Here is a 27274-nt window from a genome sequence, read left to right on the forward strand (position 1 = left end):
TCTCGCTGTTTTGCTCTCTTCCCTCCTTCCTGCCACATTTTATTGAATAACATAAGGCATCTGCTTATAGATGGTAACACAAGGGCATATAACAAGACTCCTGCTCTCTCAAATAGTTTATATAATCTAGTAGCAGTGGCACAAAATGAAATACTAACTGTGCCGGCCTGCGGCACAATGAACTGGGTTTTCCTGAAACAGAGAGTGGGAATGTGGGGACAAGGACGCAAAGAATGGAGCCAAGACAAGTCCTGATCAAGGCTCATTTATTGAATAAATCCAGTAGTATTTAAACATGACCAGTTGTTTACAAGAAGGAGCACAAAAGATTTACATATCAAAAAGGCTCTTAAGGTTACAATAAAACACTTAGGTGATAAATGCAGGTTACAGGTGTGACTGATTATCTGTATCATCTCTTGTGAAAGGTTTAGGTTCTTTCTGCCTCTTCCCAGAATCTCCCTAGCCCATTTGTCTGTGCCTGGAAGTCTCCATTCATATGTTTAAGTGTAAACAAAGGGAGCAACTACCTGTGGCTGCCCACAACTAACAATAACAAATAAGAAATATTATTACAGAACAATGTCCAAGAGGCTACAGGGACACTGAAGAATGTATATAAACTAATTTGTGATGTAATCAATTTTAGTGAAGGTGATAAATTGGACTGAGAAAAATACAAAACAAAGATGTATAGAAAGGCATTTGGCACAGTGTCTTAAATTGCCTCTTGGCATGTGTATATTCCATAGTAGTGTCTGGTTCAAGTCCCAGCTATTCTACTTCCCATGCAGCTTCTTGCTAATGTGCGTCCTGGGAGGCAGTTGTAATGGCTCTAGTACTTGATTCCGGCCTCTCATGTAAGAATGGCTTCCACCTGGACCAGCCATGACTGTTGTGGGCATTTAGGGAATGAACCACCAGATGGAGGAGAGGCAAAGGCCATTTGGCACCTGTGTATCTCACAATGGTGCTGTTGTCATCTTCTCTATTCCCTGGATCATCTTGGCTTTAGTACATACATAGTCTCTCTCTCTCTCTCTCTCTCTCTCTCTCTCACCCTTTCTCTCTATCCCCCTGTCTCCCTCTCCCCTTCTCCTCTTCTCCCCCTCTTACTCTCTCTCCACTTCCATGCCATTCAAATAAAATGAACACATATTTTAAAGATATCATTTGCAAAATAAAGATGTAAAGGGTCTTACCCTCAGGATACAGAACTATAAGTTCAATGAAGAATGATGGGGCCTGATTCCTCAAGGAAGTGCCATGGTTAGTGACATAAGAAAAAGAGTAGTATGTGATAGGAGAAACAAGATGGTAGGTTATATGTGAGATTGTAAAAGAATCTTTGTAGCCGGTGCCATGGCTCAATAGGCTAATCCTCGGCCTTGCGGCACCGGAACACCGGGTTCTAGTCCCAGTCGGGGCGCCAGATTCTGTCCCGGTTGCCCCTCTTCCAGGGCAGCTCTCTGCTGTGGCCAGGGAGTGCAGCAGAGGATAGCCCAAGTGCTTGGGGCCTGCACCCAATGGGAGACCAGGAGAAGCACCTGGCTCCTGCCATCGGATCAGCGCAGTGCACCAGCCGCAGCGTGCCGGCCGCAGCGGCCATTGGAGGGTGAACCAATGGCAAAAGAAAGACCTTTCTCTCTCTCTCTCTCTCACTGTCCACTATGCCTCTCAAAAAAAAAAAAAAAAAATCTTTGTTCCAGGAAAACCTATAGTTACAGAAACTTAAAAAGAAGCAAAGGATCAACAAATTTATCAGCTTTCTTAGATTCCCTCTTAAGTGATATTTGTTTTATTCTGGAGAAAAATATTCTCCCTTTATTATTCTGATTTAAGGCAATATAAGAAATATTAGGTCTTCTATTATTCCTCTGTTGTTAGTTTGGGCTACCTTCTAGTAACCTTCATTCCCTTATTATCTTACGATAAATTCCTCATTCCATAGTTCTGGTGTGATCTATTGTCCCTGGACTTCAAGTAGGATGCTGAGATTTCTAGTACAAGCTTGGATACTTAGATTCTCAAGGAAAGATAATGAAGATCAAAATATTCTAAGAGTTAAAAAAAGAAGAAGGAGATGGTAGTAAAATTTAGTGACTTCTTGTCACTCCTACAATATCCAATTTCCATATACCCTTCACCACTCCCCTCATAAAAAAACTTCCAACATAAGAAACATTAAGATATGTAAAGGACAAAATTGGAGCATGAGTATTAAATATTCCCCTGAAAGAAGGATATGTATGTGCCTCATTTTACAGATTATATGAAATTTCACACTTTACAGCTCAATGAATTTAAGAGCAGCATAGCATTTCTGAGTTTTCTGTGAGTATTAACTTCACATTTGTTAAATTTACCCAACAATAGCAGCAAATTTGAAGAAATCAAGGTAAGTAGAGAAACAATAAGTTAGTAGAACTATAATATTAATTACTCATACAAGCGTGAGTATAGGATCTAGTAGGATCTTTCATGTCTTTCCCACTTTTGTCTTCTACAGATGAGTTCTTACAATTTTCTGTTTCTATTCTGTGATAAAGTCCTTACATATGTGCTCTCCTCGCCATTTATTCTCCAGCATATTAAACATTTGGAAATTCAACTAAAGCTAAGCTGCTAGAGAAGTTTCTAGACATATATATATTGGTAAATAGAGGAAACACTGAAAACAACTCTTTTGAAGTAGCCATCTCCAAAACTTGAAAGAAAAAATTAAATTGCAGAAAAAATAATAAATATAAGTGCAAATTTTAATTTTAAAAATATTCCTTCAATAAATAGGGCAAAAACTCATCAGAGGGACTAGTAGCCCACAGGATGCATTAACAGTAAGCTGGATCAGAAGCAGTGTCTAGAACTCTAACAAGCACTCTGATATGGATTGTGGATGTTGCAAGCAGCAGTTTAACCAACTATACCACAAAACCCACCCCTATAAAACTCTGTTAGAAAGCTCTGGTAGTAATTCAAAATTCATACACCAATTTCATTCCAATACACCAATTTTCACATAACAAGTAGAAATGCATATCTTTGCACTCCAAAAGACATGTATAATAGCTTTTATAACAACATATTTGTTTGTAACCAAAACCTGAACACAACTGAATTTCCCAGGAAAAGAGGAATTTACAGTTTGGGTATATTTATATAATTAAAAGAATTAAAATGAGCAATATACAATGTAGATAAATCTCACATGCATAATGTGAAAAGGGCCAGACACAAAAGCATAGTTATTGTATTATTCAGTTTATATGCTTTTACTTCACTATAGTAGAGATTCGAATTGTAGGTAAAACAAATCTAGGTTGTTATAAATCAGTTATGCTTAGTGTAGAAGTAGGGGATGTCACTGGGGTGGGATAGAAGAGGATATCTAGCAATGTTTTATATCAAGATTGACAAATATGGTCCAATAGACAGCCAAAATTGGCCTGCCACTGTTTCATAAATGAAGCATAATTAGAACCCAGACATGTGATCCAGTATTGTCTAGAGCTATTAGCATGCTAGAATATATATGCTAAATGGTTAAGACTGAGAACTGGATGACGGAAAAAAGTCTAAAATATTTGTTGGGGTCAGTGGTGTGGTGTAGTGGATAAAGCCACTGCCTGTAGTACCAGCATCCCACATGGGCACCAGTTCAAGTCCTGACTGATCTACTTCTGATCCACTCCCTGCTGATGGCCTGGGAAAGCAGTAGAAGATGGCCCAAGTCCTTGGGCCCCTGTACCAACGTGGAAGACCTGGAAGAAGCTCCTGGCTCCTGGCTTCAGATCGGCTCAGCATCAGCCATTGCAGCCATTTGGGGAGTGAACCAGCAAATGAAAGACCGATCTACCTATCTATCTATCTATCTATCTATCTACCTACCTACCTACCTACCTATTTATCTATCTCTATCTCTATCTCTATCTCTATCTCTATCTCTATCTCTATCTCTATCTCTCTGTAACTCTACCTTTCAATAAATAAAAAAAGTTACTATCAGCTGCTTACAGGAAATAAAACAATGGGGAAAAACTTGCCAATCCCTAATCTATATCATTGTCTGAGCTGCAGTTTATGTGATAAATCATTGAGAAGTACACTAATGATGTACATAATTTGCTGAATGTGTATTACTACTTTTCTATTAAACTTTTATATATAATTAAATCATTATTTGGTTTCTGCAATTTATCCACATGTGTTTTAGGCATTTTAGATTACACACAAAGATGTTCTCAAGGAATCAAAATCTCAAGAGTCATGACATATCACAAGGGGCAGAAGTAAATGTTACTCTGCCTGGCAATGTTTCTGTGCCCATTAGGTATTAGAAACAATAACACAGTGAAGAACGGCCAAAGCAGTTCTTAACACGTATGTAGCTTTCTCTGTCAATGCATAAGTTACCATAAATATAGTGGCTTAAAACAACATAAGATTGTCATTTTGAAATTTCTGTAGGTCAGGAGTCTAGATACAGCTTAGCTCAGTCCTCTGCAAGTCTGTAATGAAGGTGTTGTGAGGGCAAGAATCTCATTTGAATCTTGACTGGGCAGGGACACGTTCAAGTTCACATGGTTGTTGGCAAGTTCAGTTAGCTCCTTGTGGGCTGTTGGACTGAAGAACTCAGTTTCTTGCTTACATTGGCTAGGAGAGGCCACACTGAGTTCCTGGCTAATTGCTGGCTGGAGATCACCTTCAGTTCTTTGCCACGTAGGCCTGTCTAATAAGGAAGCTTGCTTCAACAAAGCCAGATCTTATACAACGTAGGCACAGAAATGATACCTTGTCACCTTTGCCATATTCTATTGGTTACAAGCAAGTCACAGGTCCTACAAACACTCAAAGCAGATTATATGAGGACTTGAGGAAAGGGATTAGGGATAACCAGGGACTATTTTTCTATCACAATCTCTCTATCACAAAAAGAGTTGGGAGGAAGTCCGAGTTAGATTATAATCTGTTTGAAGATGACAGTAGTGAAATGCTTAATTAATTCATAAGTGAAATGTTTGATTCATAAAACTTCCACACTGATTAGCTAATCATTCATTTCTATTATTAAAATACCAACCCAGACACTTAACAAGAGTTTTTGGCAGAGTCACAGTTCTTGAATGGAACCCCTCACACTTTCTGTCATTATTTCTCAACAAATATAAAGCCTAAAAGAAATGAAAAAAAAAAAAAAAACTAGGGAAATGAGAAAAAAGTTTCAAGTTCATTGGTATCTAGCAAATACAAGAACCTAGAGTCACTAGATTGTAAAGTGGTCTGCATCCAAGTTCTCTCAATGACAAGGGTCATTGAACCCCTAAGAGTCTAAACCCTTGAACTTATTACTGGAAAAACACAACAATTAAGAGATCACAAACACAGACCCATAATATGAAAACTCACCATCCACCCACAGTGACTCTAGCCACTAGCAATATTAACACACCAGAAGCCAACCTACTCCCTGAAAAAGAGCTAATGAGTATCTGAAGAGAGAAAAATGGAACTGAGCATGAATATATAAGGGTCACTGAGTCAATGATGTAGTGTAGACACAGGGAACTGGAGCTGGGATACAAACTTCCCTCTCTCTTCCTTGTCACCGTAATTATTCTAATGAACAGTGGCTTGCTTTCCTATCTTCCTACAATATGAATACTTATAATCCAGAAACAATGGCAGGAATCTCTAGTTCCTAATGCCTAGAACAATATCCCAACTTTCCCTTGTATGTATGATTTGGCTTCTTTTGCTTTTCTTTTAATGTCCTCACAGACCATTGGTCTCCTGAGTCAGTAGCTAGATGCTGTTTAGATTGCATGCCCTTGCTCTGTATTCATAGATAAAGAGAAAGGGACTTAATTGTTCTCTGCCCATGGTCCCAGGAGATGGACATACTACTTATGTTCCCACAGCTCAATCCCACCTTCTTATAAAAGTCATGCCTCCGGAACTGTAGTCTGTTCTCTCTGTTGGCAAAGACAGAACAGATTCCTCTTTCCACCAGAAACTGGTAAGAAGGTCAATAAAGGTGTTCACTGTGTTGATTTGTGCTTTGTTATGTTTTCACATCACAGGAAAGTCAAATAACATCAGTCTACTCTGTTTTCAGGGTTCAGATAACACATAGATATAGGAGCTCTAATATTTAGAGTTAAATATTTTAGTAGTTTGACTCTGATGAAATTGAAACCAAAGGAATCATAGATTAAAAATAAGCTACAGAAACCTAGTCTAAAGAGAATGTCAACATGCATAACTCTTAGAGACTATTTACTCTCAGGAAGCTAACAACACTCTGCCACCCAATATTTTCTAAAATTTGGTTGAAAAATATTAGCATTGCAATAACTAATATTTATAATATTTTGTTTTGTCTTCCCCAAATTGATTTAGCAATGTGAATTGTTACTTTGAAATTATTTTTAGAATTTAAATTGAATGAGGCTTTCTAACATTTCTGTTTATTGAGTCATTTGCTTTAGCCATGGAAAATGTCTACCTTTTCTCCTAGCAGCTATCCTTACTTCATGCTTCATAATCAGCAGATATGCCCTATAAGTGTTAAAAGAGTCAAATGTGGACACTGGGTGATAATTCACTCATGTAACTTCAAAATCTATCAACTTGCCACTTAATCTATAGTCTCAGTGGAAATGGAGACTGTTATCATGCTCTGTACTCAGCCCTCTATCACTTTCTTAAAGACTTTTCTATGCAAATTAACCCCTCTCATTCTATAATTTACATTTCTTAATGTACTTCATCTTTAGCCTCAGTTTATAATTTACCCATTTCTCTAAGTTTTTCCCATCTTCTTGCAAAAAAATCTTCTAAATACCTTACAGTCTTCTTTAGTCATAGCCTATTTATGCCCTGGACTTCATTGTCAAGTTTCTAGAAATAAAAATAAATCTGGGCCAGCGCCGCAGCTCACTAGGCTAATCCTCCACCTGCGGCGCCGGCACACCGGGTTCTAGTCCTGGTCGGGGCGCCGGATTCTGTCCCGGTTGCCCCTCTTCCAGGCCAGCTGTCTGCTGTGACCAGGGAGTGCAGTGGAGGATGGCCCAAGTGCTTGGGCCCTGCACCCCATGGGAGACCAGAAGTACTTGGCTCCTGCCATCGGATCAGCACGGTGCGCCGGCCGCAGCGCACCAGCCGCGGCGGCCACTGGAGGGTGAGCCAACGGCAAAGGAAGACCTTTCTCTCTGTCTCTCTCTCTCATTGTCTACTCTGCCCGTCAAAAAAATAAAATAAAATAAAATAAAATAAAATAAATAAATAAATAAATCCCCAACTACTTATATCTCTATTCATTCCCCAAGCCACTAGACCAGGTTTTCAGCTTTTCTCACACTTCTCACACTTCTCACATTTTTCTCACTTCAATCGCTTTTCCAGGGTCACTATTGTGTTCTTTGCTTCATTAGAATTTTTCAATCCTCAACAGACCTGACTGCTTGAGCAATTTTATACGTTTTTATATGATAGTCATGGCACCAAGGTCCCATGGTTTTTGTTTTTATGGTTCCCATAAAGTTGTCAGTTTCATTTTGTTTTTGTATGGATAGCCCTTTCCAATACCTCTACAGAGTTCTGTCTTCGTTGGTTTTCTCTTCTAAATCTTCTCTCAGATTGTTCACCCATACTGCATTAAATGATATGCACAAGGATAGGTTAAAATTATAAGCATACAATAATAACTTTCTAATCTCATTACTAGATCTGAAGATCCATGCTTTAAGATTCAAATCCACATGGCCACTATAGATCCACAGATATCCTTAAATAGATTTCTCTTACTCATTTCATAGCCAACATATCCAGAATTGAATACCTTCATTTTTCATAATTCTTTATTCATAAAATCTTATGACCAAAAGGATCTTAAGATTAAATACCATCAAAATGTATAAATAGATATATTTTCCATAAGAGCAAAAAATCTTGTATATTTGCTAAATATACAATTATAGATAGTAAATAAACATAATAATTTAATTTAGAGTTTCTTCGATGATAGAGAACTTACTCTTCTAACTAAAAGAAACTTTATCTTAATATTTTTGTATACCAATGTAATTTATTACTTCCATAGGATTGTGAGCATTATACAAACAAATGCTGCAAACCCAGGACAACGTACAGATCCTAAGCAACTGGACATCTAAATTTCCAACCTTTTTATTGACCGTCATTCCTGGCCTAGAGTCTCTCCATTCCTGGATCTCCATTCCCTTCTGCTGCCTTTATGCAACTGCCCTCTCTGGGAACAGCATGATCCTTTTTGTCATCATCACCCAGCAGAGTCTGCATGAGCCCATGTACTATTTCCTCTCCATGCTGTCAGCCACTGACCTGGGCTTGACTATTTCTACAATGTCAACAACATTAGGTGTCCTCTGGTTTGGTGCAAATCAAATCAGTCTAGACAGCTGCATTATCCAGATGTTCTTTCTTCATGGATTCACTTTCATAGAATCTGGGGTGCTGGTGGCTATGGCTTTTGACCGCTATGTGGCAATATGTGACCCTCTGAGATATACTACCATTCTAACTAATTCCAGAATCTGCCAAATGGGTCTCTTAATGATTGTACGCACTATAGTACTAATAGTACCACTACTCCTACTCCTGAAGCCTCTGTCTTTCTGTAAAATGAATGCCCTTTCCCACTCTTACTGCTACCATCCAGACGTGATTAAATTGTCATGTTCAAATACTCAGGCTAACAGCATCTGTGGGTTAATTGAGCTCATCCTGACTACAGGGACAGACACACCATGCATTGTTCTGTCTTATGCCTTAATCATTTACTCTGTCCTCAAGATTGCCTCCCCTGAAGAACGACAGAGGGTCTTTAGCACCTGTGTCTCCCATATTGGAGCAGTTGCTATTTTCTACATCCCCATGATGAGCCTGTCCTTGCTGCATCGCTATGGTCAATCAGCCCCCAAAGCAGTCCATTCGATGATGGCCAATGTGTACCTTCTTTTGCCCCCTGTGGTCAATCCCATCATCTACAGTATAAAAACAAAGCAGATCCGCAAAGCTATATTCAGTCTGCTCCTTATAAAATAATCAAAGATTATTAATTTGAAAAAACCTGATATAAATGACTTTCACTAGAACAAAGAGATCCTGGTAAGTCACTTTCTATCATACACTTCAAATTTTTCCTTTGTTAAATAAATATGTTGTGTTTTCATTCTTAAAACATAAATGATACTTTACTCAAAGAACTTTACAGTCCAATAAGGTAAATAAGAAAATAATAATAAATAATAAAAAGAACACTCAGCAACTAAGGTTTCTTGATTGCTTTATACTAGTCAGAAAATGTCCTTGACTGTTACAAGCAGTTGTTCTATTAAGTACTTTAAGACATATTCCACATATTCTTCAAAATGACCCAAATAAAATGTAAAATATTGTTTATTATATATTACTGATGAAGAAATTGAGATCTGGAGACACTGAAGCCACCCAGGTCCACACAGCTAACATTAAGAGGGCTGAGATTTTACTCCAGATTTCTCATATCTCAGATGCTATACTCTTTACCACTGTACTGTATACTCCGCCAAAAGCACCTAGGAGAAATGTTATAGGATCCAAAGTAAGACCTAGATATTCAAGGAACTACAGCATGTCATTAAAAAATATAGTAGCCTTCTTAAAGTACATTTTATCTTCTTTTCTTCATAGGTAATTCATAATACAAAATGTAAAAATAAATAGTCCATGACCTGTAAGCATAAGTGATCATTCAGTGCTAGAAAGTCAAAAGAAAAACTTTAGGGATTAGGGACATGTGCTTATTAAACAGAGAAGATCCTGAAGTAAATTGTAAATAAATTTGGTTCTTAACCTTTGTTCTGCACAATGATCCCTTAGGAATTTAATAAAATATATGTTCCCTTTCATATAGTTACACAGAAAAAATTGATGCTAAACACTCATATTATTTTTCATAAAGTTTCACAGGTTCCAAAAATGTCATGAAGGATCTGTAATCCTCCCTTAACCAGACAAAGAACCTAAGCAAAAAGAGGTAGTTCTCAGGACATAAGCAGTTTTACAGAGATATACTCAAAATGTTTTCTTCTTGGAAGGAGACTTCTTGTAAACATACTGACTTAAGAGGCAGGCAGAAACTTTAAAAAATACAGTTGCATAAAGGGTAGAGCAAATTTAGAAGAAAAATTTAAATGAAAACCTGAAGAGCTATATACCAGTGTTTTCGCAGCTGGAAAAGTGGTGATAGGTAGGATGTTCCATGTGTACCACAAACACTGGGAGGAGCAATGCACACCACTTGCAAGGACCAATTGTGTGCATTTCTTTCCAACTCTGTGTACAACGATGTCATGTAAGTAGCTTGAAATCACTATATGAGAATATTTACATCATGGGAATTAGCAAATTGTACAAAGAAGATCTTTTATGCCATTTATTACCCATAGATTCAGTATACTATCACACCAGTGGCTAAGGGTGTGCTGTATGTTTGTCCTTGTAGGAAATAAAGGAAATTAAACTATCAATAGACATAGTTACCTACACTCAATGAATTTCAAATCTGCTTGTGAAATATCAATATGGGCAAAGTAATAATAAAATAATGTACCTAGGCATGTGATCATTGGTAATACAGGAATCACACAAGAAGTTTCTCATTGTTCTTGGTATCTAAGGTGAAAGTATTTGGAAACATTCATGAATAAGAGTATTTTGGGGCCAGCACCGTGGTTCAATAGGCTAATCCTCCGCCTAGCGGCGCCGGCACACCAGGTTCTAGTCCCGGTCGGGGCGCCAGATTCTGTCCTGGTTGCCCCTCTTCCAGGCCAGCTCTCTGCAATGGCCCGGGAGTGCAGTGGAGGATGGCCCAGGTGCTTGGGGCCTGCACCCCATGGGAGACCAGGAAAAGCACCTGGCTCCTGCCATCGGATCAGCGCGGTGTGCCCGCTGCAGCGCGCTGGCCGCAGCAGCCATTGGAGGGTGAACCAACGGCAAAAGGAAGACCTTTCTCTTTGTCTCTCTCTCACTCTCCACTCTGCCTGTCAAAAAAAAGAAAGTATTTTGGAAGCAAATTCTGTGGAATCTTCACATCACAATCTCTCTGTTGGTGGGGGAATGCTCTCCTAACTATACAATCATAGGTCCAATTTGGACACAGGCATTGACATAATGAAAACACAATAATTTTCCTTCAGTTTTCTCTACCCAGCAATTTTCCTCCATGTGAACTTAGATTATTATAAGATTTACATCAGGTGCTTAAAGAACATCTTTTACTTGGACAATGGTTTTATGCAAAAGAAATAATTTGTACATTTTTTTTTTTGACAGGCAGAGTGGACAGTGAGAGAGAGAAACAGAGAGAAAGGTCTTCCTTTGCCGTTGGTTCACCCTCCAATGGCCGCCGCGGCTGGCGCGCTGCGGCCGGCACACCGCGCTGATCCGAAGGCAGGAGCAGGTATTTATCCTGCTCTCCCATGGGGTGCAGGGCCCAAGCACTTGGGCCATCCTCCTCTGCACTCCCTGGCCACAGCAGAGCTGGCCTGGCAGAGGGGCAACCGGGACAGGATCCGGTGCCCCGACCGGGACTAGAACCCGGTGTGCTGGCGCTGCAAGGTGGAGGATTAGCCTAGTGAGCTGCGGCGCCGGCCTGTACATTTGGTTTTAAAATTTATCTATAATCTTCTAAATTTTATATGTGTGAGATGCTTGTTTTGGTGATTCTATGACTGCTCAGAACTTCAGAAACATAAAACCCATAAAATGCTAATGCTTAAAGACTTTTACTTTGATATACATTATGTATGCAATTTTTTGAACTTGTTAACAATGAACCCTCTTTCCTGGAACTGAGCAAGATGAGAGGAAAGGGGTGATGATCTACATGTTTTTGGGACTCTTACAAGGTAAAAGCTCCAATAATTTATTTACTTAACTTGCTATGCGGTCTGTGAAACATGTAGAACCCCACATATGCAGGTTACTAAGTGTAATTTATTTAAGGGAATAGATGAGGACTTGGCTTAGTAGGTAGCATGGGCTTGAGGTAAATTTATAAAATTTATATACAGGTAAAGTTTAGAAGCTCAAAGGTTGTCATTAAAAATAATTATAAAATTAACATAGATATAAATAAATACAAAATTTGTAGTTAGAGACTGGAGGAGCTTGGTGGTTGGTTACTATATAACTCATGAAAGAGAACAACAAAAAGAAAACAAAGCGCAGTCCTTGACATGTGAAGATGGAGACTGCGATACACCGTTGTCTCCATCTAACTGTACAACTATCTGATAGCCAGTGGCCCAGAGCGTGTCTGTTTAACAGCTCATGGAACAAACTGATGAAGTGTGGTTACGAATGTTCCTTCCCTGACGCCTACACCTCAGTATATGCTAAAAAATAAAATGCTGTCCTCAAAACCAAAAATTTGGCTCATTGTTGGAATAATCTGATTGACAAACATAAAATAAAAATACAACAGGACAAGGGCCATCTATCTTTTGCAGTCTATATTATTTTTTGAGTGGACTTAAGGATCTAAGATCTACAATTTCCTGCAAAAAAAAGCTCAAGAAAAAGCCAGAGTGAAAACCAAGGGAAATTTAAAGGATAACAGAAAATCACATATTCCAATATGACATACACAATACAATGATTATGTATATAATCATTAAATATAATAACCATAATGATAGCTAACACACACTGACATCGTGCCATTGATAGGAAGTGGAAAAGGCTGACACAAATATGTGTTTGCACCTTAATCACTATGTTCTTCTGAGTCTTGATTCTATGATTTATGTATCCATTTCTCCAGAGACTATAATACCATCCCCTAATTGTGCTCCCTGATTTTTCTCTCTTCAGTTGCTCTATCAAGTATGTTGTCGTCCAGCCCATTTTGGGGGAAAATAACGAAACAAAAATTTTCTATTAAGAGAATTAGTTCTATTGAGGTCTGCCAGCCTTGAAATAAAATTATTGCTTACCTGCACTTTCGTTACCCAGGTTTCAAACCAGGCTTATTTTCTCACCATTCTTCATATATATCAATTTAACTTCAAGTTGATTTAAACTACTTCTAATTCTAAAACACCACATCCCTTCCTCTTTTGGTTTTACCTTATTATAATCATAATTCCACATATTTTAGAAAACATTATTTGATCAGTTCCAACTAATATACGGTTCTGATCAACCTTGCATCTACAATCTTAAAGCCTATAACACCCACAGTTTATTTTCTACCAGCTAATAAATACATTGTCTTTAACTGGGTATTCTTTTGGTGTGCATTTGATGCTCTGTACAGGTGCCTTTCATGAAGACAAAATTGGAAGACGTAGCAGATATCTGGTTACAGTCAACAGTAGCTTAGAGAATGCAGAAGAAATGAAAAAAATAGGGGTAGAGGGACAAAGTTGAGATTCCACTGAGAATGGATCAAAGTACAACACTGAAACTATTAGAACCATACAAAAGGGATACTTTATTGGGCTGGAGCTTAACTGTGTGTTAAACTAAAGAAAGTAGAGAAGAAGGGTAATGGCACTATTCAAGATAGTCATCCATTTACTACTCATACCTACTCTGCTCTGCTTTCTTTGTTGCCAACAAAAAAGATATTATCAAGTGTCTTCTCAGATTTCCCAGGATGACATAGATCTTGGAACCACAATAAAAGGAGTTTAAATTAATTATTTCCATCATTGATACATTAATTTTAGGAGAAAGCTGATACAGGTTAAATTTGTGTCTGCTTGACTAGACTGCAATACTCAGACATTTGGTAAGGCACCAGTCTAGATGTCCATTTGAAGATATATTTCTATTTTTTTAGAAAAAAATCTTGTTCATTGGGGCTGGCACCGTGGCGCAGTAAGTTAATCCTCTGCCTGTGGTGCTGGCATTCCATATGGGCACCAGTTCTAGTCCTGGCTGCTCTACTTCCAATCCAGCTCTCTGCTATGGCCTGGGAAAGCAGTGGAAGATGACCCAAGCGCCTGGGCTCCTGCGTGGGAAACTGGGAAGAAGCCCCTGGCTCCTGGCTTTGGATGAGCACAGCTCCAGCTGTTGCGGCCATTTGGGGAGTGAACCAATGGGAGGAAGACCTTTCTCTCTGTCTCTCCCTCTCACTATCTGTAACTCTCTTTCTCAAATAAAATAAATAAAATCTTTTTTTGTAATTTTTTTAAACGTTTATTTAATGAATATAAATTTCCAAAGTACAGCTTATGGACTACAATGGCTTCCCCCCCATAACGTCCCTCCCACCCGCAACCCTCCCCTTTCCCACTCCCTCTCCCCTTCCATTCACATCAAGATTCATTTTCAATTCTCTTTATATATAGAAGATCAGTTTAGGATACATTAAGTAAAGATTGCAACAGTTTGCTCCCACACAGAAACATAAAGTGAAAAATACTGTTTGAGTACTAGTTATAGCATTAAATCTCAATGTACAGCACACTAAGGACAAAGATCCTACATGAGGAGTAAGTGCACAGTGACTCCTGTTGTTGACTTAACAATTTGACACTCTTGTTTATGGCATCAGTAAATCAACCTAGGCTCTTGTCATGACTTTTCTCTCTGTCTCTCCCTCTCACTATCTGTAACTCTCTTTCTCAAATAAAATAAATAAAATCTTAAAAAAAATTGTTCCTTTATTGCTATTTTGTTGAAAGACAGACAGACAGAGAGAGACAGAGAGACAGAGAGACAGAGACAGAGAGAGATCAATCTTCCATCTACTTGTTCACTCCCTAAATGCTTGCAAAAACCAGGGCTGGGAAGCCAGGAACCTGGAGTGCAGTCTGGTTCTCTCATGTGAGTTGCAGGGACGTGAATAGTTTAGACATCATCTGCTGCCTCCCAGGGTGCATATTAACAGGAAGGTAGATCTGAAATGGAATAGCCAGGACTTCAACCTAGATACTCTAATATAGAATTAGGCATCACAAGTGGCAACATCCACTGTATCACCTAACCAACCCAAAGTAGGCTTTTACAGTTTTTCAAAAAAATTATTGATGGCGCCAGCACTGTGGCATAATGGGTAAAGCTGCCCTCTGCAGTGCCGGCATCCCATAGGGGCATCAGCTCTGGGAACTGCAGCCATTTGGGGAATGAACCAGCAGATGCAAGACTGACCGATTCTCTCTCTCTCTCTCTCTCTCTCTCTCTCTCTCTCTCTCTTTCTTTCCCCCATCCATAACTCTGCCTTTCAAAAAATTATTATTTATATATTTCATAGGAAGATTGACAGAGATAGAAAGAGATAGACAAAAAGATCTTCCATCCATGATTCATTCCCCAAATGACCACAATAGCCAGGGATGGTCCAGGCCAAAGCTAGGAACCTAAACTTCATCCTTACCTCCCATGTGGGTGGCACAGCCCAGGTATTTAGGCCATCATCTTTTGCTTTCCCAGGCACATTAGTAGGAAGCTGGACCTAAAGCAGAGCAGATGGTTCTTGAACCAGCATTCTGATATCGGATACCAGTATAGCAAGTGGCAGCCTAAATCACTGTGCCACAACACTGGCCCCCAATAAGTATATTGGATGAGATTAACATATAAACAATAGACTTTGAGTGAAGCAGATTAAATGTCCATATGTTGGTGGAGCAACATTATGAGAAGTCTGTATGAGAAAAAGACAGAAGTCTCTTGAGGAAGAAGGAATTCTGGAGATGTAACATAAATATCTTTGGATCTCCAGCCTGCCAGCCTTCCCTGTACAATTCTGATTTATCAAAACCCAATCACAGGCCAGCACTGTGGCATAGAAGGTTAAGCATCTGCCTGTGGTGCCTGCATTCCATATAGGTGCCAGTTCGAATCCCAGCTGTTCCACTTCCAATCCAGCTCCCTGCTGATAGCCTGGAAAAGCAGTAAAAGATGACCCAAGTGCTTGGGCCCCTGCACCCGTGTGGGAGATCTAGAAGAAGCTCTTGGCTCCTGCCTTCAGATCAGCCCAGCTCTGGCCATTGCAACCATTTGAGGAGTGAACCAGTGGATGAAAGACCTCTCTCTCTGTCTCTCCCTTTCTCTGTCTGTAACTCTGCCTCTCAAGTAAAGAAATAAATCGTAAAAAACATCACATGAGCTAATTCTTTAATGTTTCAACCAATGGAAGATATTTCTCTGTCTCTCCCTCTCTCTTTCACTCTGCTTTTCAAGACTTTTTTTAAAAAGATACTTGTAAAAAAAGAAAGCACTTATAATTATAAAATATAATATAAATATCAGTTATTTTGAGTCATAAAAATTGAGCCAATTTAATGGAAATAGTTTTCCTTCTATTATTTTTGCTGCCAAAACTTTCCTCCTGCATCTAAAATCCATTCCCATACCCTCCTAACACAGGATTTGTTCTTAGACATCGCTTGGTTTTGTTTACAATAAAATGTCCCAATGGTTTTGAACTCCACTCTGAGCAATAGAGGGATGCAAGGGATGTAAGGAAGCATTTCTTGGAAGTGAAGGTCAAGACACTAATTCACCCCTCTCTCTGGAATTCCTCCTTTAGTATCAACATTATTGTCATCACTAGTTCTTCACATCTTGAAAGAAAAAGATCCTTTTCATTCCTACCTTCTAGCTCCCAAGTCCTCTGAGTTCTCAACTATTCTCACTTTCAATTTATTCACACTATCAATCAACTTTCATCCCTATACAGAATCCTTAAATTAATTTATTTTCAAGACACCTTTGTATGAGTCTGTGGATTTTATGCCAGCCATACATAATAGAAACTTTTTCTCAGTGATGGAAAGTTGACTGTGGAATATTAATTCCCTTAAACTACTAGACAGTATCAGGATGCAGGTGATAAACTCCTCAAAATCCAGAAATAAAAGTCTTTAGGAAAAGAAGCAAAGACACTGAAGATTAAAAGTTGCAGACATTATGGATTCTATAGTCTACTGTTGTAAGTGAAATGAGAAGGGTGCTAGGAAAATGGAAGAGAATCTATGTCATCTGCCACAGTATACCCCTATCACTACTTAAAATTATCTGTATCCAGTATTGCTTCCATATTATACTAATCCTCCAGAAATTTGCTTGCCCACCATTGAGAAGAAAAATTCAATACCAAAGGTTGTGGAAAAAGCAATGGTTCTCTCAGCTGCAGTTGGTCCTGAGGTCATGACTGATATTGAATATCAGTCCTTCATCTTTTTTCTAGACTGCCTTCACTCTCAGCCACTTCCAATAATTTAAGTTTCTGCCCATTGAGTGAACTACTCCTTCAGTCCTGAATATATAAATTCTGAGTTACGTTTCCTTGACAGATCATAGCTTCTTCATTTGCCATTCTATTCTTTTTGTTTTAGAATCTTTATAAAGGTAAAATTGATTAAAAAAAAAACTGCACACCTTTGATGTCTACAATTTGATGAATTTGGACAAATACATACACCAATAAAGCAATAAAACAATAAAGGTAACACATGTTCACATCCAAAAGTTTCTCATATGTTTTTGGTGTTTTGTTTGGTTGGTTTAGTTTGGGTTTTGTGGTAAAGAACACATAATGGAGAGGTACTATCTTAATATAACTCTTCATTACACAGTAGAGTCTTATTAACTGCAGGCATTACATTGCACGGCAGATCTCTAGAACATATTCATGGTGCATAACTGAAACTTTATAACCATTGATCAACAGCTCCCCATATTCCCCAGATTCCCTCTTTACTTTTATCACCAGTCATTAACACATTAAGATTTGTCCTGTAAACCCTCTGCATTCCAGACATAATCCCTCCAACTAAAATTATGTAACAACAACCTTAGTTCCTCTTGGTGTGAGTATAAGTATGCAAAGATATGGCTCATGCATGTAATGAGGTTTTGACCAAACAAAAGTCAGGTAGCAGTGGTTACTCACTGAAAGCAAGGGAGTCCAATTATCTTAAGAACCAATAAGTTTCAAAGAGTAGATAAGAAGGATTAACAAGGAACTAGTTGCAGATATGATTAATAGACTGAGAAAAAAGAAACTTTGATATATATAAAATGATAGAATATTACTTAGTCATAAAAAATAAAACCTGACACTTGTAGCAAAATGAATTGAGCTGGAGATCATTATGCTAAGTGAAATAAGTCAGCCACAGAATAACAAATATCACATTATTATCTCACATATTTGGAAGTTAACATATATAAAAAGTATAAAAATTATGTAGAAATCATTATTTTGTAATAGATAGGTATAAATATTGTATATGCTGAATTATACCATCTACAAGAAATATACCCTTCTTTCCTCTTTATTATCATTGTCATGTATCCCACATTATATGATATTAATATTCCTGCTTTCAAGAAAAAATGATATGCATGTAATATTTACATCTGAAACAAATATGTAAAAATGTTAAAAATTGTTAAATCTTAAATTATACTTGTTGAATTCTTTATTTAGTGGAGAGTTAAGCTTGTGATTATGAAGTAAATTGAAGCATGCCATTGTAAAAATTAAAAGAAAAATAGAAAAAGAGGGAAAAGCAAGGGTGTGAGTGAGGAATCAAGGGAGGGTTAGGGTGAGAAATATCATTATGCCCTTAAAACGGTATATGTGAAATACATCAGATTTGTTCCCTTTGTGTAAGTGAAAAAACTACTTCTAGGAGTATAAAGAAAAAAGAAATCACACTGCACTCCATTAATATGTATAATGATTGCTAATAAAATATTTTAATATAAAGAAACACCATTGACCATGACTTCCCTGGGGAAAAAATGACAAGAGCCAACTTAGAGCCAGGCAGTGATAGGACAAAGAGAGGCAAGAGTGGAGGAGCAGGTTGAGAGCCGGCAGACTTTGACATGGGTTTAACTTCGAGTTAAAAAGAGAAGGAAGGAAGAGAGCTTGGGTAGAAAGAAGCATCTTAGACTGTTGTTAGAATCAGAGTTAGTCAAGGCCATCAGGTTCCTTGACTCAAAGCAAGCTGTTACAGGGGACTTGTGGCTTCCAGGAGTGCAGCTGCCTTAATTCTCTGACACACTCAGTCACTACCTGGAAGCAGCCCATGGTAAACGTGGCCCAGATGGAATGTGATGGTGCACTAGGACTGCTGTATCCCACAATCTGAGGTATGGAGTGAACATGTTAATAACTCCCAGGTGCATCACATTCAGAGGAAAGGGGCCGAACAGCTCAAGGAAGAGCCAAGCATCCCAACCTGGAGACATAGAAGCCAGAGTAGCGATGGGCTGCTGGGAGTAGTTCCACAGCTAATCCTCTGGCATCATGTGTCTCCCTTGAAATTTCAATTTCTCAGGATCAGCCCACTGGGGAAACGGATATGAAAATATTACTGTTCTCTTTATGATATATCAATAATTCAAAAATCATTTTAAATATAATCTTAAAAATTTCTCTTAAGACAACATTTGATTGCCCCCGCTTTGATGAGATATCAAAGCTTCTGGTATTGATTAAACACGTTTATGCAAACAGAGCCAGTATACTAGGCCCCACCTGTATGTTTGGGGCTGTTATCAGGAAAGGAGAAATATATTTTGCCAAAGAAATACACACACCCAATTCTTATACCTGCTCCTTACAAACATGAAGACCATGACATAAATTTTAAGGCAATTGTGAAGGTCCTTTCCTGGGGATTAAATTGACCAAGCAGAAGAATATTATCAACTTTCATGCTTCCCTTTCAGCAAAACCACTTCAGGCAAAAGGACCAAGAATTACAAAACCACAATTAGTTGAATAACAGGATAATTACATCAAATTACAAAGTAAACACAATGTATTAACATGTCATGTCTTTCCTGCAGGCCAGCAGAGAAAGACCAGACATTTTGAAGCAAAGATTAAAAAATAATCAATATTAAAAATGTATTATTTTAGGAATAGGAGCAATAACATTTTCCTTATGCATAATTTAGATTCTTCATAAAAATTTTTATTATATTAAAGAATTACACATTCTGATGACTATTGGTTTAGGAATGCTACTTAATATTAAATACTTGGCTACTAATAACAAACAGTGGTCTGTACCATTAAACTTTAATAAAACTAATAATTCTTATTCTGAGGTAATTTAGTAGAATTAAATAAAATATGCAAATATAATTACAAAAAGGTCAACAGTAACTCATGTCCATGTTTCTGTACTGATTGCCTCATATTTTGTTTTACAGAAAAGAAATCCATTATTCAAAACTAATTTTCACAATATTATGAATTTATTCATTATTTGGTGAATTTTTATCAATAACTACTATAAGCACACTACTACAAGTGTGCAAATAAAGCACACTCTTGAGAGACATATACTCTCATGAAACATTTTTAACCATGTCTTCCTACCAAAATAATCTACATGCCTGTCAGCAGCTCACATTTAGCAAGTCCAAGATCAAGTTAGTTGTTTAGTTTTTTTAATAAAAAGGGAACAAAATTCATGTATTTCATATATACAATTTTAAGTGCATAATGATACTGTCTACCCTTCCCTACCCTCCACACTCACTCCTGTCCTCCCTCCTTTTCTTATTTTTCTTTTAATTTTTACAATGACATATGTACCTGTTATAAACAGAAGCAGTTCTGTTAACTAGTGAAGTTATTTCTGGTAATGAAAGATGAGGAACAAGTAGCATATTTTTCTTTCTTTGAAGAAACTGACTCCTCAGACCCATGGCAACATGTCTTTCTGTTTTAATTTGCTTGATCAAAACTGAAAATTTCTGATTTCCCTTTATGATTGCTTCCCATTTTTCAGCCAACCAAAACTGAACTACCAATGTCACGTCTGACTTTTGCTCATTCACCACCATTCAATGCAACATCGTCTGGAACAAATGCAGCTTCCCTGGTGCCATGCTTTGTATTCTTCCTCACTTCCTGCTTCGGTGCCCAGAAACTGTCTCTACTATGGGCACATTCAGTTGGGCAGACCCATTTCAGTCTCTCCTTACTCTAACTCATGTTCAACCTAAATGTCAGATTAATCTTATTTTGGAAACACAGAAATGCTTAAAATAACATTCAGTAGCTTCTCTTGATCTCCAAATTGTAAACATTTCACTACCAAGACATTCAATCTTAATGCTGTTTAATTTTCCAAGATGAGGTGTTTCATCACTGAAATTTGCTGATATTGAAGCAGATACTTTTTCTTTGAGCCACAGTTATTAGCAGTGTTTTCTGGTTGTATAAGCCAGAGTTCTTGAAACTCTACCAGGCTGCATTTCTCAACACTGGAAACTCAGACTGGTTGTCTGCCATTCTTAATGAGTCTATTTTCCTCCTGCTTTCCACTTTTCTAAAAATGTACAACAAAATTATAACTACAAAGATTTGTAAACAAGTCCTACTAAACAAACTAGCTAGATTGGCCTGAAATTATCTGGAAAGCATTAATCACTATACAGGAGGTAGATGAGGCTATCCTTGAATAAAAGTCAGACCCTTTCATTTTTCTAGTAGTTGCTTCTACTTCAGTTCCAACATGTCAAATCTTTCATCTGTTGAAAGAGCAACTCCCTTGGAGTCCTGTGACTTTGTCATTCTTTTTTCACTGCTTGCTTCTGAATTATAAGATTCCATTTGCTCATTTTAAGAGGCTTGTTATGCATATGTGCTAATAACTGGTACTATGCTATTGCCTGGAGATACTTTCAAAGCATCTGTTACTCCAATCAGTCCTACACAAAAATTCTGTAAATCTATTACTTATAGGAAACACATAGCAAAATTTTAAAAAGAGAAAATACAATATCCTCATCTTAAATGCTCTATCCATCTTTGAAGCAATGGTTCTATTTCACCTTTAATTAAATCATGTGAACACAGATTCCCTGTGTCAATATTTGTTTATTTTTCTTTGTTTTATTTTTTCTGCTTGTCTAAGCATCCACATTTCCAATGCCAGCTCAATACCCTGGGACAGAGAAGTGCAGCATTACATAATGGCACAAAAATCCCACAGGGCTACATGCATCCCAATTGGATAAATGACTCTACCAACAAATTTCCTTTAAAATCTCTACATACAGAGGTAAATCGGTCACCTTCATAATCCCTAATTTAAAGAAGAATAAGGGAAGTCCTTCCTCCCGGTCTGAAGGCGAAGGCAAACAACTGCTCTCAGATCAAACACAGTAGTTCTCCGTGTCTGTAATAAATGTAACTGATGACTTCAAGTTGTATCATGAGTAACCTAGCATAGATAAACACAAGGAAGAAGTTCTTGGAAGTGAAGTCAAGGGCAATAATTTAACCAGTCTTCAGCTCTTGCTCCTCCAACATCTACATCTGTGTCCCTTCTAATTCTCTACATCTTGAAAGGTAAGATTCTACCCTGCTTAACTCTGGCCCTTGGTCTCCAAGCCCCTTAAGCTTCTAACTATATTTACTCCCCAATGGTTGTTCAATTTAAGGGGCTAATACCAATTCAGAAACCCCAGAGTCAAAATAGATGGGTCTTATCATCCATTTAATCATACCCAATACTGTACTTCTCATACAAGTACATTTCCTGACATGATTACTAAATCTCCAAATCTGGTTCCTGGCATATCCTCAATATTGCTTCCCTTGTATTTCTTATTAGTTTATATTTACTATAGCACATTAATTCCATTCATTCTCTTAGGTCTACAGCAACCTGGCTTATTTATTTTTAGCTTGGTTTTAAATACCAGAGAGGCAGCGTGGCAGAGTAAAATGATCGCACATTTAGGGTCAAATACCTGGATTTTACACACTGAATTCATTTTACCTATCAATGTAAACCTCCAACATGTTCTTCCTCTGAACCTACGTCACATCATCTGAGAACTAGAGATGTTAGTCACAGCCTGTTAATGGTTAACTTAGAGTTATGCATATGAGGGCTATGTAGTAAAGACTCTGGCTTACTGCTGATTTTTCTTCTCTCTGACAATATTCTATACATCCTCTATCTTCCAGTCTCTCATCCAGTGAAACTGAATTGGTCGCCATTGTTTTCACAAATCATCATGTGATGGCAGCTGATTTTTTTCTGTAGCAAGATCTAGCTTCAGACTTTCTTGTATAAAAGATAACTATAAGTCTAGAAAGTCATACTTCATATTCCTCTTGATAACATAGGAAGAGTGTTCTACCCTTTGTCTTGATTAGTCATACTTCTTAGAGATTCTATATGAATAATCCCTATCTTTTCCTAAAATGTTCATGCATAGATTTCAACTATGTCTAGTTACACACCCATTCATGTTACCAAGAGATTTTGAGATTTGACCAAGGTGACTGCCTGGAGAGTGGAGAACACCAAAAGGATATCAACCTCAGATATGGAACTTCTGATACTAAGCCTATTAGCCTTCTCCTTTCTTGCACTCTAGAGAGCCATGGTGCTGAGAAACAGACTATAGGTAATTGGTAATGTTTTTGTCAGAGCAGACTCTTCTTATCATTTAGGAATACTTGACAGCAACCTCTGACTAGATGAAGAAACACTAAGTCACAAAATAACAAAGGAACTAACAAATTGAAAACAGATATTTTTCTCCCATTAAGTATAAGAAATAGCAAGTAGATGTTTGCTCTTGTAGTGTAAATAAGGGGAAAAATTTTCTAAATTTAAGAAATTAGCACAATGTTTCATACTTAATATGCTAATATCTTTATAAACAGTATATAGTATCTTGAAAATAAAAGGTCATTATACAAAGTAGGCTTCCATGCTTATTATACAAAGGAGTAATTAGCAAATGATAAAAGCATGATTGATTTCTACAGCACATGATAAGCAGTAGCTATTATTAGTAGTATTACTAATTTCTGAGAAATTATATTGTTGATTCAAAGGAAATGAACTCTAAAGTGCATAAACAAATAATGACAAATTTTACTTAAACACTCCTTACCACAAAAGTGTGCCCGATTTCCTGCAGCCTAAAAAAATCTACTAAACTTTGTCAAGATTAGTAATTGTTTTGATTGCCATTCCTTTGGCTGACTGTGAGGTTGTTTTCTTCTTGTATTAAGTGGAAGTTCTTTGGAGAATTCCATTTTAATGCCTTCGCTCATTTTTTTATCATAATTTTTCACTGTCCTATTGTAAATAAGCACTTTATCCAGCTAAATATCACATGTGATTCAAAGATTCCCCCAGGTTGTAATTAATGTTTTAAACCTGTGGAAGTGGCTTCCGTAAAACTGTTACTTGTATTTTACCAAATCAAATGCATCAATCTTTACCTCCACAGTTTATATCTTTTTCTTTATAACACTATTTTGCACTCCAGGATTATGTAAATATTTACTTATATTTTATTGTAAAACACATGTGTTTGTTGATATTTACACATCTAACCATCAGGAAATAATTTCAACATACTTTGTGGTGATATACTTTATTTATGTTTTTCCAAATGTGTAGTCAGTTTATTGAACCCCTTTTACTCAACAATTCATTTTCTAACTACAGGTTTTAAAGACTACATTTATTGCTAACTAAATGTACACCCAGATCTCCTCCTATACTTTTAATTCAATCTCAGGGTTTATTTGTTTCCAAGTAGATATTAATTTTTTTAATTATGTAAGCATCAAATACTACAATGTAGAAATAATTTTTTAGTATCAGTTTTTATTTATTTATTTATTTTTGACAGGCAGAGTTAGACAGTGAGAGAGAGAGACAGAGAGAAAGTTCTTCCTTCTGTTGGTTCACCCCCCAAATGGCCGCCACGACCAGCACTCTGCACCGATCCAAAGCCAGGAGCCAGGTGCTTCCTCCTGGTCTCCCATGCGGGTGCAGGGCCCAAGCACTTGGGCCATCCTCCACTGCCTTCCCAGGCCACAGCAGGGAGCTAGACTGGAAAAGGAGCAACAGGGACAGAATCCAGCGCCCCAACCAGGACTAGAACCCAGGGTGCCAGCGCTGCAGGTGGAGGATTAGCCTAGTGAGCTGCGGCGCCGGCCAGTATCAGGTTTTTTAGAAAACACAGCAAATACTCCATTGCTGGCAAATGTCTCTGTCCATCCTTTAAGATGGTGAATTTCTTTTCTTGGGTTTCTCTTTTTCTCATTTCAGCTCAAGCTCACTTAGAAAACACTGCAACATTTCACATTTTACTTGTAAAGATTATATGGTATGGTAGGTATATTGTCTTAACTTTTAGGTATTTGTTACTTTTCTCAGTGAAACCAGTTAAAACTAATATGTTTGCCAAGAATTATTTTACAGTTTAGCTATTGCTTTTTGACACTCAGTATTTTATAAAAGAAACTTAAATCCAGCCTTATTTTAACAGCTTTATTGAAATATAACTTGTATGTCATAGAAAGTATAAAATTATAAGAATTTTAGTAAATTTATAGTGTGCATAAGCCAATGTCAGCACAATCCAATTGTAGAACATTTCTCCATCACCCAGAAAAATTCCCTTGTGCTACTTTGCTAACAATCTCACTCCCACCCTCAGAGATACAACCTTCCTTTCTGTCTAAAAAAAATTCTTTTCTAGCTATTTCATAAAAGTAGATTATAAAATACAAAATCTTTTGCTTTAGGTATCTTTCACTCAGCATAAAGTGTTTGGGGTGCATCCATGTTGCCACATATATCAGTACTTCTGTCCTTTTATGCTTGATAGTATTTCATCTTATGGATATTTCACAGTTTTATCACCAATTAGCTTGTAGACGTTTACACTGTTTTCAGCTTGAGGCTATAGTGAATAATGTTGTTGTAAACACTTCTGTGCTTCTGGGTCTTCTGCATATACATGCATTCATTTCCCTTCAGTAGATTCCTTGGAGTAGAATTTCTAAGTCATATGGTAAGCTTATGTTTAAATTTTGAGGAAGCTAGCTACCTGTTCTTTAATGTGATTGCATATTTCTCATTTCTACTAGCAAGTATGACATTGATGGGGTGGGGCATGAGCAGGACTTTGGGGTTGCAAATGTCAAATCTCATTGAACTCTGCCCTATAGTTTTATGCACTTTACTGAATACATTTTAAAGTTCAACCAATATAATTCTAATTCTATAATTTAGGAAATCAATATCTTATGTGAGAATTCTGGTGCTGCAGACTATAATGTCCATCTTCCATAACTCGACTTCCCCTACTTTTATCCTGACGGGAGTTCCTGGACTTGAATGGGCCCATGTCTGGATCTCCATCCCCTTCTGCTGCCTCTATTTTACTGCTCTTTCTGGAAATACCTTGATCCTGTTCATGGTTCTCACCGAACCAACCCTCCATGAGCCCATGTACTATTTCCTCTCCATGCTGTCCACCACTGACATTGGCTTATGCATCTCTACACTGGTGACAGTGCTGGGAATATTCTGGCTCAATGCCCGGGAGATCAGCTTCAATGCCTGTTTATCACAGATGTTCTTCATTCACCTTTTTACTTCCATGGAATCCTCAGTGCTGTTGGCTATGGCCTTTGATCGGTTTGTGGCCATTTCTAACCCCTTGAGATACGCTGCCATTCTAACTCATGCAAGAATTGCACAGATTGGTTTAGCAGTTGTTACCAGGGGAACACTCATTTTGATACCACTAGTCCTGCTTCTGAAGCGTCTAGTGTTCTGCCATAGCCATGTGCTCCACCATTCCTATTGTTTCCACCCTGACGTAATGAAGCTCTCTTGTTCAGACACCAAAATCAATAGTGCATTTGGACTCACTGCAATTATCTCTACTGCTGGAGTGGACTCCATTTTCATCCTGCTTTCCTACGTCCTGATCATTCGTTCAGTTCTCAGCATTGCATCCCCAGAAGAGAGGAAGAAGGCCTTTAGTACCTGCATCTCTCATATCACTGCTGTGGCCATATTCTACATCCCTTTGATCAGTCTATCTTTTGTTCACAGATTTGGAAAACGTGCCCCACCCTATGTCCCCACCCTCATTGCTAATGTATACTTGCTCATACCCCCTGTGATGAACCCTATCATCTATAGTGTGAAAACAAAGCAGATTCAGAAAGCTGTGCTTAAGCTTCTATGTTCTAAGGGACATCTCTTTTAATAATCACTAACACCATAAAGATTTCAATTTTCCACAGTCAAGACAGTTTATTACAAATTGATATCATAAATACATGCCATATTATAGACAAATTGATCTAGGAATCATCTAATTCAAACAGCTCTGTGGTGTAGTTACCCTTCCTAAGGCAATCTTGACTCTTGTATCACCAAAATACTAATTCAAATTCTATTTATTAGCTACCCTATTCCAA

At 37.7% G+C, this 27274-nt stretch overlaps 2 protein-coding genes across 2 annotated transcripts; both read left to right on the plus strand.

Moving 5' to 3' along the window:
• The first annotated feature begins 8124 nt into the window (after positions 1-8124).
• Positions 8125-9084, plus strand: OR51F1 (olfactory receptor family 51 subfamily F member 1). The gene has a single exon (NM_001171427.1). It carries the CDS (start codon positions 8125-8127, stop codon positions 9082-9084), a length of 960 nt encoding a protein of 319 aa, NP_001164898.1.
• A 17031-nt stretch (positions 9085-26115) lies between these two features.
• Positions 26116-27060, plus strand: LOC100348371 (olfactory receptor OR51C1-like). The gene has a single exon (XM_008267872.3). It carries the CDS (start codon positions 26116-26118, stop codon positions 27058-27060), a length of 945 nt encoding a protein of 314 aa, XP_008266094.2.
• The last annotated feature ends 214 nt before the right edge of the window (positions 27061-27274 follow it).

The sequence above is a fragment of the Oryctolagus cuniculus genome, chromosome 1 (genome assembly GCF_051225735.1).
Source record: "Oryctolagus cuniculus isolate XC-2025 breed Fujian yellow rabbit chromosome 1, ASM5122573v1, whole genome shotgun sequence".
NCBI classification, from domain to species: domain Eukaryota; kingdom Metazoa; phylum Chordata; class Mammalia; order Lagomorpha; family Leporidae; genus Oryctolagus; species Oryctolagus cuniculus.

Coding starts and splice junctions, on each gene's coding strand:
- LOC100348371 (XM_008267872.3), top strand. CDS start 26,116: ATGTCCATCTTCCATAACTCGACTTCCCCTACTTTTATCCTGACGGGA.
- OR51F1 (NM_001171427.1), top strand. CDS start 8,125: ATGCTGCAAACCCAGGACAACGTACAGATCCTAAGCAACTGGACATCT.